General features: G+C 42.4%; 1 protein-coding gene across 5 annotated transcripts in view; it reads right to left on the bottom strand.

Moving 5' to 3' along the window:
* The window catches only part of ARFIP1 (ADP ribosylation factor interacting protein 1), a 290,148-nt gene that overhangs the window by 59,600 nt on the left and 215,476 nt on the right, over nucleotides 1–15,072 (bottom strand). For 3 of the 5 annotated variants that reach the window (XM_029608580.1, XM_029608504.1, XM_029608665.1), the window contains 3 exons: nucleotides 8,285–8,332; nucleotides 7,001–7,096; nucleotides 4,632–4,744 (listed from right to left, as the gene is read on the bottom strand). In XM_029608580.1, the coding sequence (XP_029464440.1) occupies nucleotides 4,632–4,744; nucleotides 7,001–7,096; nucleotides 8,285–8,332 (257 nt within the window). The remainder of the gene's footprint in view (nucleotides 1–4,631; nucleotides 4,745–7,000; nucleotides 7,097–8,284; nucleotides 8,333–15,072) is intronic. The other 2 variants (XM_029608750.1, XM_029608840.1) reach the window with 2 other exon arrangements.

The raw sequence follows: 15,072 nt of genomic DNA, 5'->3' as shown, positions 1-15,072 counted from the left end.
ATAAACCGAGTGAATGTGGTTAGTGCAGTTAGTATAGCTGTGTTTAAAAAAGGATTGGATAAGTTCTTGGAGGAGAAGTCCATTACCTGCTATTAATTAAGTTGACTTAGAAAATAGCCACTGCTATTACTAGCAACGGTAGCATGGAATAGAATTAGTTTTTGGGTACTTGCCAGGTTCTTATGGCCTGGATTGGCCACTGTTGGAAACAGGATGCTGGGCTTGATGGACCCTTGGGGTCTGACCCAGTATGGCATGTTCTTATGACCTTGATTTGGGCCCTAAAGTGTCTGATTGGGCTAGAAACTGGTTGAGTGGAAGGCAACATAACAGTGGTAAATAGAGTTCACTCCAAGAAAAGGGGAGTTACTAATGGTGTGCCACAGATATCAGTCCTTGGATTGCTTTTTTCAACATTTTCATAGGCAATTTTATGGATATCATCAAATTCTGCAATGGGATAGACACCCTGGAAGTTGTGGAAAATGAGGAGGTTCTAGCAAAGCTTGACAAATTGTCTAGTCTGGCAGCTAAGATTTAATGCTAAAAAATGCAGTCATGAATTTGGGCTGCAAAAATCAAAAAGAGCAGTATAGAGGGTGAAATTCTTCTAAGCATGAAACAAGAGTATGATCTGGAGGTGATCACATTTAATGATCTTAAGGTGGCCAAACATAGATAAGACGATGGCAAAAGCCAAAAAGATGCTTGGGTGCACAGGAAAAGGAATGGCCCAACAGAAAAAAGGAGATGACCTTGCCTCTGTATAGGTCCCTGTGAGACCTCATTTGGAATACTGTGTACAATTCTGAAGACTGCACCTTCAAAAGGATATTTGAGGATGAGTTTGTCTATTTGCGGACGATACTAAGATCTGCAACAGAGTGGACATGCCTGAAGTAAAGAGAATGAAAAATGATTTAAGAAAGCTTGAAGAGTGGTTGAAGATTTGGTAGCTGGGATTCAGTGCCAAGAAGTACAGAGTCACACGTCTGGGGTGAGGTAATCCAAAAGAGCTGTATATGATCGGGGTGAAAGACTAATGCACACGACTGAGAAAGGGACCTTGGTGTGCTAAGTGTCCGACGATCTGAAGGTGGTGAAGCAATGGGACAAGGTGATAGCTAAAGCCAGAAGAATGCTGGGTTGCCTAGAGAGAGGAATAACCAGTAAGAAAATGGAGGTGGTGATGCCCCTGCACAGGTCCTTGGTGAGGCCTCACCTGGAATACTGCGTTCAGTACTGATGCCCGTATCTCAAAAAAGATAAAGAGAGGATAGAGGCGGTCCAAAGAAGAGTGACCAAAATGGTGAGGGGTCAGCACTGGAAGACTTATGAAGAGAGAATGAAGAATCTGAATACATATACCCTGGAAGAAAGGAGGTGCAGGGAAGATATGATACAGACCTTCAGATACCTGAAAGGTTTTAATGATGCACAATAATCAAACTTTTCTGTTGGAAAGAAATCAATAGAACTAGGGGTCATGAAATGAAACTCCAGGGAGGACGACTTAGAACCAATGTCAGGAAATATTTCTTTACGGAGAGGATGGTGAATACCTGGAATGCCCTATCAGAAGAGGTGGTGAAGATGAAAACAGTGAAGGAATTCAAAGGGACATGGGATAAACACTGTGGATCCCTAAAGACTAAAGGATGGAAATGAAGAAAAGAGTGCATGGGGATAACTTGCTGGTGTGGCAGTTGCTACCCTTAACAAATTAAGCCTGGATACTGTTAATGCAACTCCATCATTGCTCTCTGTCTCAACGGCAATGGGAAAAGGGGAATTGGATTCGTACAGCAACCAATGAGGGACCCGACTTTTACAGTTTGGGGAATAAATAAACATGGAGGTAACTTGCTGATGCGGCGCTTACTATCCTTAAATCACCAAGCCTGATACTTTTGATGTAACTGCTTCCACAGCAATGGTTAAGAGAAATTGGATTCAAACAGCATCCAAGGGCTCTGACTTTTATGATCTGGGTAACCTGCACAGTGCAGCAGATACTAACATAAGCATAAGCTTACTGGGCAGATCATTTGGCCCTTTTATGCCACCATTTCTATGTTTCTGTATAAACTGAATGGAGTTCTAAAACGATCATTGGTCTTCGTTCTAAAGCAGATGGGGACAAACAAAGATTTAAACGTGTGTACACTACTGGAAAGGAAGGACAGGTAGGTTAAAGGCATTTAAATACTTCCAAGGAATAAATGTACAACAGAAAGGAGGCTCTGGAATGAGGGGTCATGGAACAAGGGTGAAAGGGAGTAGACTCGAGTATTTAAGGAAATATTTAGAGAAAGTAATGGACACATGGCCCAAGAGACCCGATTTAGGTGAAGGCAACTGCCTGCAATGCCACATTTTCATAGGCGCTGGCGCATCACCACCGCAGCCCTGCCTTTATCTGGGCCTGCCACCGCGGTGCCACTCAACCTCTCCAGGGCAGTAACAACCGGAAATGTTAAAGATTCAGTAAGGGCTTCCTGTAGCACCCTGGCCCTCCTCCTGCATAGGCTTCCTGTTACCTTGGAAACCTGGACGAGGTGCGGGATACCACAGGGCCTGCCGACGAGTCATGGCTGCAGGCCCCGTGCTGACTTTTTTTTTTTTTAATTTTCCAGTTACTGCTGCTGTCACAAAGCTGGCATGAGATGAAACGATGAGGGGAAGAGGGTCAGCCTAAGAGGGGGGAAGACTGAAAAAGAGAGAGGGGGCATTGTCGTCCCCCCCTTCTTCCCTACTGCCTAAGGGCACATGCCAATAAAATCTGGCCCCGCCTTCCAGTGGAGGTGGGGGAGACCAGGACAGTACCTGAATCCAAGAAAGCACGGGATAAACACAGAGGATCTGTGAGGGAGGGGTAGAGTTGAGCAGTTGGGGTGGCCATACTTTTTTGTTTGCCATCAGGTTTCTATTTTTCTACTGTGATGTAGACTGAAACCTCCAACTTATTTCACTCAGGACACCAAATAGCTGTCACATAGGAACAACATTCAGTCACATCCAGCTAGGGTTGAATCTGAACAAGTAAGAGATTACATCTCTGCGCAAGGTGATAAGAAAGGAATTATCAAATACCCCTAGTGTAGGGGTGGGCAACACTGGTCAGGTTTTGAAGATATCTACCCTGAATATCCATGAGGTGCATTCTCGATACCCTGAAAACCGGAGCAGATCACAGCGCTTGAGGACTGGAGTTGCCCATCTCTGCCTTAGTGCTTCTAACATTTACCAGCAGCAAATCTTTTATTCCATACAAAATATATTCAGAGTCCTTGGCAACTGATACATATATGCCTTTCCATTTTCTGCTTACAATTAAAATGACTAGGGATTTAAAGGAAAGGAAAAACATCACATATGGTGCCATATTCATCAAACTTGTTTTGTGCCTAGGCTCTGAAAGGATAGCCTTGTACCTAGAGATTTAATATCGTATTGGAGTCCTGATGTAGACAGATCTTTTTTTCCCCCTGAAGATGCTGTGAGAGGAACCTGCCTGATGGGACTTGATGTTATTACCTGTGCAGCCCCTTGGTGAATAAGAAGATTGGTCAGGAAAATAGGAGTTAGGGCTGGTGATGTTTTACAATTAAGAATTGTTTACTGTATTTTATGATGTATTTGAATTTATGTTTTGTATAATGTGTATTTTTTTTTTTATTTGCTGCACTTTGATATCTGCTTTGAGTCATTGCAAGAAAAATGGGTTATAAATTGAAGACTAGAACAGATCTACGTGGTAGTGCACAGATCAGTCTTCACTTTATTAATTTCAAGATTAAAACCTGATCTTATTGCTGCACATGGGACGTTCTCATGCAGTGTCTCACATCTCCCTTCACCAGATGCAGCATCTTCATGCGAGACAGATACCAGTTGTCAGGATGACATCCAGGAAAGACCATGTTTAGTGAGATCACACAAAACCTACAGTCACTCCTTGGGTTTACTGAACACTACTGGTGTAGGCAGCCAATGAACCACTTATGTATTTTTAGGCAAAATGATTACAGAATTATTGTTTTTGATTAAATGAAATGTTACTACCACGTGCCTCGCTGTAGTTAGAAAGATCCAAGCTTAGATCACTGGGCCAAAGAGGTGGCTAGAGGCTGAAAATGTCCATTCTAGTATGGTACAAAACTAGAAACTCCTGGTGAGTCATAGAAAACTTCTCTGCCATGAATGTATCTGAAACTAAAACACTGCACACTTTTCAATATATTAAGTTTTGGGGTTTTTTTTTATCGTATCACAAGAAGTCCTTCGGGCACAACAGATCCGCATCTCTCTTTTTGCTAGCTCTCCTCCTAGGGGCAGCCTTCCCTCTGTGAGTGAGTCAATTGAACACTACTGAAGGGAGAAGTTCACTTATCCAAGAAAAACAAACATTCATTACAGTGCTTCTAGAGGGCTCCCGGGGCAAAACTTCTCCAAAGAGGGAAAAAAAAAACATTTTGACTGTGTAATTGCTGTTTTAAAAAGTCTTAAATACTGCAATAATTACTGCATTACAATATTTTAAGCCAAGAATGTTACACAACACCACAACCTGTACCAGTGAAAGACAAAGGAAAATGTACTTTGAGTCCGACACGTTTGAGCTTGCAGACCTTGTATGTGTTTAAGCTCCATCTTCTTACGAGCTCCAGTTTCTCCATGGCTGGATTCTTCGGCTCCTCTGCTAGGACGATGGGCCCACTCTTCTGCTGCGTTCTCAGGCCTCCTGATTTGAATAAAACAGAAGCACTGATGATTTTAAACTTGAGAATAGACCAGGAAGAAGAACTGCAAGGCTCAACCATGTCTGGGGGAAAAAAAAAAATTATTAAAATTTGTCATTAAAAAATAAATTTAATGAGGGCGTTCGGATGTTTTCTTTAATTAAAACTGCTCTTTAGCGATTATGAATTACTGTATAGTGTAATTAAAACCAAAGAACAACATTTGATGAACATCAAGGGACTGATTCCAAGAGAGAAATGAAGAGGAGTTATAATCCAGCAACCTGCTGGCTGTGGCTATTTTCATAACATCGTAGCACTTTCTTGCGACCGCAAAAACAATTATAAAAGTGCGAAGAAAGAAAGTGATACGATGTGCTTGTGGCAGCAATTTAAAGCGCACTAGAGGAACATCCATTGGCACCACCTTAAAAAGACAGCCATTGGGAACGTGAAAAGCAGCGTTAGCAGAGTTTGTTGGCACTAGCGCAGGGAAAGCAGACATCTCTCCTGTATGTTAAAATAATTAATGCGATTTACTGTAGCACCCAGGGACACCAGATCCCCTCATATTAGTGTGATTAAGAGCCTGCATGGTAGCTATGGACATCTGCCAGCCTCCCTTCTCCTCGTAGTTACAACTGTGGAGTTATACAGCGTATCAGGATTCACAACCAGTGACGTCATACAGAATCCTCTGAATAGGATTACAGTACTATGCCACCATAAGGACAAGTATCTCAAGAAAAGTAGACAGGAAATAACCTGGCTGTGAAGGTAGATGCATGGAGAATGTACCACAGCTACCAGAGAGTGCGCTCGAAAGAGTGCAAACAGTGCTCAGAGACCAACAGTTCAAAGGAAGACACGCTTGCTGGGGCCTCCTGGCTCGCAAGACTAAGCCAAGTATCACGGTGGAGGCTACAGATGCAGCAAACGAGAGTCCGAAACCGCCATCCAGCCATCAATAAGAACAATTTTTTTTTAAAAACAACTGTTGATCTCTGCATCTTCAGAAGCTTAGAGAGCCATGTGCCAAAAGCTAAATTCACCAAATTTTAAAAAGTTACTCATTACATCCGAAGAAAATAAGCAGGAGTTCCCTGACCAGTGATAGGAAGCAAAAATCAAGGTGCACAAAGCAAAGTCAAAGGCCGTACCCTTACCCGATAGCTCTGGGGTGCACTCTGCCAGGAATACTACTGGCTGAGAGAGGAGCTCAACGCAGACCTCATGAGTTTCAGCAAGAGAGTCCTGGTCAGTCACGGCAAGGGACATCGTCTAAGGTCCAGACCTGCGTGCTTTGCAGGTAGACTTTCCCTAGACTTGCTTGTCGTGCATTTTTGCCCCACCGACCACCGTCTCCCAATACTAACTTGCTGTTTTTATTGCCAGGGGGTGAGGGGTGGCAGGAGTGCATCTCTTTCGTATTATAAAGCCCAACCCCACACCCCCTCTCACTGCACTGCAGCTCTCACTTTCCTCCTCCTCTCCCAACCCAGATGCAGTTCCTTCCCCTTTCTTTCCTCCATCCCCCCCAAAACAAACTCCCTTTTCCACTCACCAACCCCACCACAGTGCAGTCACTTCTCCTCATCCCCCACCCCTCTCTCTCCCTTCCTGCTCACCCTGCCGCTGCCTCCCAGGGATCAATGAGGACCTGTGCGGCCTCCTCCTTTATCAGGGCCGAAGAGTGGCCTCCTTCTCCCAGGTCTGCCATTGCTATTACCTCCAAAGCCTGAGAATCTGCCCCAGGTGGATTTCCAAACTCTGAATATGTACGAGTTACTTCTGCATAAAGTGGACGGCCGGCATATGCACAGCTCCATGCATATTTAATACGCAAACCCTACAAACAGACCGGGCAGGTGTTACACCTAGGATTGGGCTGACAACCCCTGGGGTCTGCATCAATGCTGCCTGCAACTGGAGCCACCTCACAGCCTCTCCATTTCAAGTGAAAAATGTCACGCGTGCACTTGCTTGTACATCATAAAACTGAGGGCTGAGAAGGCCCATGACTATTGCTTAGAAAAAATTAGGAGAGGTGGGGGGAGAAGTAAAAAGAAAAGCATAGGTTATATACCGCAGATTATGAAAAGCCAGAGCGTGATTGAGTCACTGTGCGATGTGATGAATTACATTCCCCAGCCTCCCCCTCCAATAGCGACAGAAATCAAATGAGGAAGACAGCCATCAAGGAGTTAGTGCCTTGTCAGCAGCAACAGGGCGTTATCCAGTCAGCGCTGGCAAAATACCTGGGGGAACAATTAAATCATTTCCTTGTCCAGCCAGTCTGCTAGCTGCTGCACTGCTAGGAGATATAACAGGTGAGATGGGAGGCAACGAGGAACCTGGAAAGGGCACACATTGATCCACGTAAGACTAGTTTTGCTCGATGAAAAGTCTCCCTCGTCAAGTGTCACAGAGACCAAGAAGTAGTTGGATTACACTGAATCATTCGCACTGCTCTTTGACAGAATCTAAAAGGTTCCCACCACTTTCATTATGTAAGGTATTTTGTTTTTTTTTTTAAAGAGAAAAGTGGCCTTTACAACAAAAACTCACTACCAGACTTTATTAAAAATAGCATGACCTGAGATTATTTTATATGGATTTTTTTTATTGGCATATTCAGTAGTTTAAGCTCCCCGATAAGTTAAACTACACAGCTTTAATGGACCAAAAACATTGCTTTTTTCTTTTAACAGACGCCTGGGCGATCAATGATCTACTGCATAATCTAATGTGGAGGATCAGTCCCTGGGGAGCCTGTGGCAGGTCACACCCAGGCCAAAACTGGAGACTGCCTTTCATATAAATTGCATAAAAAGGGTTTGTTCACTATGAAATATACAGTATCAATTTAACACCCAACTGCTACAGTCATATCAACTAAAATAAATTCTGACTTGCACAACCTGTCTCAGGTCTTGAGAGGAGAGAGAACAATGCACTCAGCTTAGTGAGGAATTTTAAATGCAATCCATAAAAATTACAAAACCCCCTTTAAACACACCCACACAAAAAGGAAGGCATGTAGCACCTTCCATCTGTTTTCCAAACGCTACACAAATATACAGAATTACAGACCTAAGAGGGGCCCGGGTACCTGGCAGGACCAAGGCATGAGAGGTTAACGTAACTTGCCCAAATTCACAGGCAGTGCATGAGAGGACGGGAACTTAAGTCACATCCCAAGTGTCCTCCTGACCCACAGCTTATGCTGCAATAATCAGCCCACACCATCCGCAATTTATGAAATAAAAATATTGCTTAATCTCTCTCACCCAAAAGAATAATACGCAAAAGTAACGTATTCTACTTCTTGTCTTGATCCAAAACAGTTTGCTGCAACTCGTTGGCAATTTAACCTAAAGTTGACTGGTCAATTTTATTTTATTATTTCCTAGTACTAAAACAAAGATCAGAAGGGATCCCTAGGAGTTAGTTCCACTACGTAAGAGATTACAATTTTAGCCTGAAAACGTCAGGAAGATTCCCTGCTGGCCCCTTCAGTTCTCCGGCACTAGAATACTCACTCGTGTTCTCGCTGAAACTGCGGTATCTTTCATTGTAATACGGTTGTTCTATAGAAACAGAGCGGGAGGGAAAAAAAAAACAACACAAGACTTACAGAAAGGTTGGTTCACTTTGTGCGGGGATGCAGTAGAGCAATTACGCTGGGCAGCCAGGGTCACGCACCAGCGTTTAGCAAACGCTTAGGCGCCTCTGGTCAAACTGTAAGCTTCGGCGCGCCTGTAAGAGAACAGAAGCTGACCAACCTCTGCACGGCACACAAGCTAAACATGACTGCTTTCCGCCATCTTTGATTACAATAGATTGAAAATAATCAAAGTGAATATAGCAGGTGCCAGTTTGGATACCCTTTCAGTCAGTACTTTGTAACACCTCCTTTAGCAGAAAACCAGATACCAAATATTCCCTGTAGCCGGTTAAATGTCCTTCTACTCTTGCTTTGGGAAATTTTTCACCCCTCCTCCCTCCCCCCCACTCTTACTTATCGAACTCTAATTCAGAAACGCTCTTCGGTCTCCTTGCATGCACTCCCTACAGATTTCCAATAATATTCACGACTGGGACCAGTCAAGTCCATTCCAAAAACATTCATCATACTTTCCTTTAAGTACTTCATTGATTGATCATGAAGTTCTTATCTAACACAAACCAGGATTGTTGGTACTGTCTTGAGCTGGTTTGGATCTCTGGTAAAAAACGGAACAAAACTCTCATCTTGATTTCCACTGAACGCGGGAGTTCCCACAGGGGATCGTCTCTCCCGGCTATGTTATTTAACATTTACTTAAGACCCCCTGTGTAAACTGCTTTCTGGTTTGGGTCTGCACTGTGGTCTTTTTGCAGACAATATTCAGTTCTTTTACTCCCTATACTACAGCTTCCAATACCATTCTTGGCTTACTTTCCATTTATCTGACTACAATAAGATGCTGGCTTATCACATGATAAACTCATTAAATATTGCTAAAATGGAGATTATCTACTTGAATAGAAATACAGAGATAGCTTTTCCATCCTCTTTCTTTACGTGACATACTAGCCCCTTTTGTGCAAGAAACAAGGAATTTAGGTATTATTGAATCTGATTTATCCTTCAAAGCAAATGTTAAAATTCTGGAATTTGTGCATATTACATAGACTGTAGCCATATCTCGATTCAGATGATTTTTGATCTGTTTTATAGGCACTGGGGATGAGACGTATAGATTTCTGCAATTCCCTTTTCTTGGGTCTCCCCTCAATACAACCCGAGACCCTTTTAAAAAAATACAAAACTCAGCCATCAGTATTTTGACTGAGACCATATCACCCCAGTGTTGAACTCTGTACATTGACTGCTGGGTGAATACCAAAATTAATATAAAATCCTTATCATGGTCCATATCGCATTAAGTAAGGATGCTCCAGTTTGTATCAACTCCCTATTAAATATCTATCATCCCATGAGATCAGAAGGACAAGTCTACTTGATGTCCTCAGCCACTGCCTGGTTAGGCTTTCTGAACTGCAGGAAAAATTATTTGCGGTCACTGGACCGGTTCTATGGAATCAGCTGCCCATCACTTTACACAGGCAGACCTGTATAAAAATGTTCAAAAAACAGTTAAAGACTCACTTATTCAAATAGGCATTTCATTCTAGTAGGTCTTTTTACTAGCTCACCGTGTAACATAGGTTCTACTGATGCAAATTACTGAAACTATTGCTGTTTTAGAACATAAGAACACAAGAACTTGCCATGCTGGGTCAGACCAAGGGTCCATCAAGCCCAGCTTCCTTTTTCCAACAGAGGCCAAACCAGGCGACAAGAACCTGGCAATTACCCAAACACTAAGAAGATCCCATGATACTGATGCAATTAATAGCAGTGGCTATTCCCTAAGTAAACTTGATTAATAGCCGTTAATGGACTTCTAATACTCATATTGTATTTTTATTTTTGTTTATAATTATACATATTTTATAAATGTTGTAACTATGTCATTTAGGACTTTGGATAACGCAGCAAATACATTTTCAAAAATAAAGAAATAAATGTGTTTCTGATCGTTGTCTTGCTGAAATATCTAACCTTTTTTCAGCTTCAATTTATTCACAGACTAGGAGACATTAGCTTCTAGAATATGTTCCAAAAAGTTTCAGGCTGATCAATGTTTTGTTTTGCATACTTTAGATGACTGTCATAGAAAAGATATCCTTCTGACAACTCTCTCACGCAGAACACTGTTGTGTAAGCAATGCTGTACTGTGAACCTTTAACTAATCAAATGGCAGCTAAACCTTTTAACAGATCATTTGCAGTAATCTGTGGATTCTATTTTACAGATCTGACCAGTTTTTGGGCAGTTCTATCAGAGATGTTTTTGGTGTCCAAGATTTTGCCTTGATTTCAACAGTTCCATATAACTTCCATTTCTTAATTTTTCTGACAGTTGAAATTGCTAGTAGAAGCATTTGAAGATTTTTTTTTTTATATAGCCTTTCCCTGCTTTGTAAGAGTGAATTATCTTAATTTCCAAATGCTCAGACAGTGGCTTGGAGAAGTCCAGAACAACAATCACAACCTTAGATGTTAAAAGGGTCAGAGTATTTGTTCAGCTGTAGAATTGTCTTCACCTGATTAACTGAAGGCTATCTATTCAATCAACACTTTTGGGCCTTAACAGCAGGTTTTGTTTTTTTTAAAGAAGTAATGAAACAACTGGAAGAGTGTCCATAATTTTGCATGCACCATATTCACTTTTTTTATTAGTTCAATCTTTTAAAATCAGCAAATAAATATTAATTTGGCATTAACAACCGTTTAACTTTGTACCATGTAGATAGAGGTTGTGTTGGCTTCTGATCTCTTAGAGACTCATTGAAATATACAATCTAACCTGGGGTGCCTAAACTTTTGCATACAACTGTACATTCTGCTTTTCAAATTTACATCGAAACAAGTAGACACACAGTAACCTTTCTTGTCCTGCCTGTAAGAAATTTAGTGCATGAATCAAGTATATCAGTCAGTGGACTGGGAACATTCTTGTAATTGAAAAGAACTGAAGATGCTTTCCACTAAAGGCAGCTTAGGGATAAAACACTGTTATAGGGCCATCATGAATAAAACCATTCCCGATATGTAAATCCATGACCACAAACTACAGTTGGACAAGGCTAACATTTAATCAAGTTGACAAGTCAATGGATATCTCAAAGTCTTAAATTTCTTTTCTGGCTCACTTAAGAATCATATACACGAAAGACAGGTGCAGAAATACACAACACCCCCCCCCCCCCCCCCAAACATTGATAAGCAAAATATGGAAAACAGTACTCTAAAATTAGGGGCAATAAAACTGCTGCCTCCTGTTGATATTAATAGGAATGTTTACAAGCATCTAATCTACCTAAAAAAAAAAAAGGAGTAATTTCCCCCTTCATTTTAATACCTCCCTTATGTTGGCCTAACCCAGCCATGGTAACTGATAGTCCTTTGGCTCAGTGATGGGAACCATGGTTCCCAGGAATTTGGCTCAAGTGCATCCTTGAGCCAACCAACACACGTTGCTGATGTGCAATGGCTGGGATACCTCTCTTGTGGGGGTATGAATGTTGCCTTCTCAGCACCCCCCCAATTTGAGAGGCAAAGGCAGAACTCAGAATTTGAATTCAGGTCTCTCAAACAGTGCACAATATTGACACCAAGTCATCAGTACAGCCCCCAAAAGAAACATTTTAAAAATAACGTAGGGCAGTTCACGTTTAAGAAAATTGATTCAAGGCTGCTTTTGTATATTTTACCTGGATCTAAACCAAAACCAATTAACTCTTCTGATGTAATTAAACTGTAATGACTTCAGCTGGGTGTTTCTATTTAAAATGAATTAAATGGTGCCAGTCAATCACTGAAGTAAACACCCCGGTAGTATAACAGATAATTAATAGGTGCTGCCATCTATCAGTACTTCTGCTACTGTTTATCCTGTCACCGATTCAATATAACACCAGTTTCATTTTATTTTGGATTTTTTTTTCACCTTTTGTGGCTGATCAGCCACTTCAAAGCAAATCACAATTTAAATTAGTGGATCACTATTAAAAATTTGTGAGAAAAGTGTTACATTCTGAATAGCAACAAGAAAGTACATAGTAAAAATTGAAGGCTTGGCATACAGTGTCTAACAATGGCTCCTAATCCGAATAAATGCTAGGGATTTATGTAGAGTGCTCTTAGAATTGTGTAGAAGCTGATGGTCTGTCATGGTCAGTATATAAGAAGCTGTCTGTCGGCCTGTGGCCCATTGGCTCTGCTGGCCAAAAGAAGAGTTCTTTAGCTGACAATCGGGCCGATACAGTACAGTGCGCTCCGACGGAGCACACTGTACTGTATCGGCCCGATTGTAGTTTGGCAATTGTCTTCTGAGGCAGGTTAACAGTGCGCTCCGACGGAGCGCACTGTTAACCTGCCATGGACGCGCGTTTTCCCTTACCCCTTATTCAGTAAGGGGCCGAAAACGCGCGTCCAACCCGCCGAACCTAATAGGGCCCTCAACATGCAAATGCATGTTGAGGGCCCTATTAGGTATTCCCGCGCGATTCACAAAGCAAAATGTGCAGCCAAGCCGCACATTTTGCTTTCAGAAATTTCTTCGGGCACCGGGAAAGTGCACAGAAAAGCAGTAAAAACTGCTTTTCTGTGCACCCTCTGACTTAATATCATGGCGATATTAAGTCGGAGGTCCTGAAGGGTAAAAAAAGTAAAAAAAATAAAAATTGAAATCGGCCCGCGGCTGTCAGGTCGAAAACCGGACGCTCAATTTGCTGGCAAAATTGAGCGTCTGCTGTCAAACCCGCTGACAGCCGCTGCTCCGGGCCAAAAGGAGGCGCTAGGGATGCACTAGTGTCCCTAGCGCCTCCTTCTGCCTGTTTCTACCGCCGGGCCTCATTTAAATACAGAATCGCATGCACACGCGAGTGGGTGTTCACCTGCTCTCCGCGGACTTTACTGAATTGGCCCGAATGAAAAAGCCAAGTAGCTGTTAGTGGTTTGCAAGGGGAAGTGACAGGAAGTTCCACAGCTCTGGTGCTACATCCTTGAAAATTTTGGATTTTTTTTTTTTTGTCATCAGCTGGATAGTCTTGAAGGACGGTTGTTTGAAAGCTGAGCGTAAATTTCTGCTGGGATGATACTCCTTTCAGTTTCTTCAACAGAGAAATAGGATTAATGCCTTTTCATTGCTTTGAATGTTAGGGATAAGATTTCAAATTTTATGGCCCCAATATTCAGCACCACTTAGCCTGATAAGTTTGGATCTATCTGGCTAAGCAGCAACATTTGAATATTCAGCTATGTTCAGTGGCCACTATTTTGCTGGATAACTATTCCTAGTTATGCAGCTAAATAATTATCCATCTAAGGAGTGGGCAGGACAGGGATATGGCTTCTTATCTGGCTAACTCAGGCAGATAAATAAAGATAGTCAGACTTATGCGGTAGCCTAGGTGGGAGACAGAGTATTGCGGATTACATGACTGTTTTGAAATTAAATGAAGGGAGGGGCACAGCTGTTTTCCCATATGGAGACACTAAAAAGCTATATAACAGTTGCTATTTGGCTCTCTATGCTGAGGAGAGAATTAAGGATTATTCATAACTTTTGACCTCATGTTGAGGGTAGAGTATGTCATCATCCAAAGTGAGCAGAGAGGCATTTTCTGGCTGTGGGAAGCTGCTCACCCATAGGATCTCTGTATTTCCTTGTTTAACTGAAGTCCAGTTTGTTACTGCCTTGAGAGACTGGTTCAGGAGCGCCATTGTGTTATCCCATGTGTCAGCACTGGAAGGAGGATCCAAAGATCACTGATAGGGATAATGGGAAGCACTTAAGACTGCCCCAACGCAGAAGCCAAGGTTCAGGTACCAGGTTATTATAGGATACGCCAATCAGAAAAGATATGAGTCAGTTTTGAAGGCTGCCCCTGATGCCTAGGTTTGACAATCTGGTCAACAAAGTTTGGTGGAGGACCAACCAGGCTCTGGCCCATCAAATGTTTGAGCTCTTCCATGCTGGAAGTGAACTTGCAGGCAACGCATAGCTGTCTGCAAGTTTGAGCCATTCTGATTTCTGAAGCCTTGTGCTGTTCTCATGAGACTACAGGGCATTTGCATGGCTCAAACTTGCAGAGAACTGTATGGTGTCTGCAGAAGAATTTCTGGGAGGTTTGCTGGGATGGAGGCGGCAAGCAGTCTGAGTCTGGAAGAGGGGTGGGGGATCCAAGGCTGAAGGTGAGCTGGGGGTCTGAGGCTAACTGGTGGGGGAGGTCCGAGGCTAGATGGGGTGAGAGGAGGTTGAGGCTGTCTGGGGGCTCTGACCCTGGCTGACTGTCTGTGAGATGGGGTTGAAACTCTCTGGCTGGCTTACTGGGATGAGCTGGGGATGAGAGGAGAGGATCACTTTGCTGGTGGCTGAAAGGAATCAGTAAGTTTTTGCTTGGGACATTGTCTTTTTTAAAAGTATTGGGGCAAAGTTAACTATCTGGGAATATTATTTAGTGTGTTTGTGCCTTTAATAGTGAGAAAGGCAGTGAATAAACAAGTTAGACTGTTTGTATTTTTAAATAGTCAGTCAATAAGGTAGCAGTAGGTAGGCAGTGAATAAACAAGTTAGACTGTTTGTATTTCTAGTCAGTCAATAAGGTAGCTAGTAAGCAGTAGGTAGTGTGTTTATTTTTAAAAGTCTGCAGAACTGAGTGTTCAGCAGACTTTTAAAGAACTGAGTGTTTGTATTTAATACAAACTGAGTGC

This window comes from Rhinatrema bivittatum, chromosome 1 (assembly GCF_901001135.1).
Source record: "Rhinatrema bivittatum chromosome 1, aRhiBiv1.1, whole genome shotgun sequence".
Taxonomy (NCBI): Eukaryota; Metazoa; Chordata; class Amphibia; order Gymnophiona; family Rhinatrematidae; genus Rhinatrema; species Rhinatrema bivittatum.
This window is presented reverse-complemented; position numbering and strand designations above follow the sequence as displayed.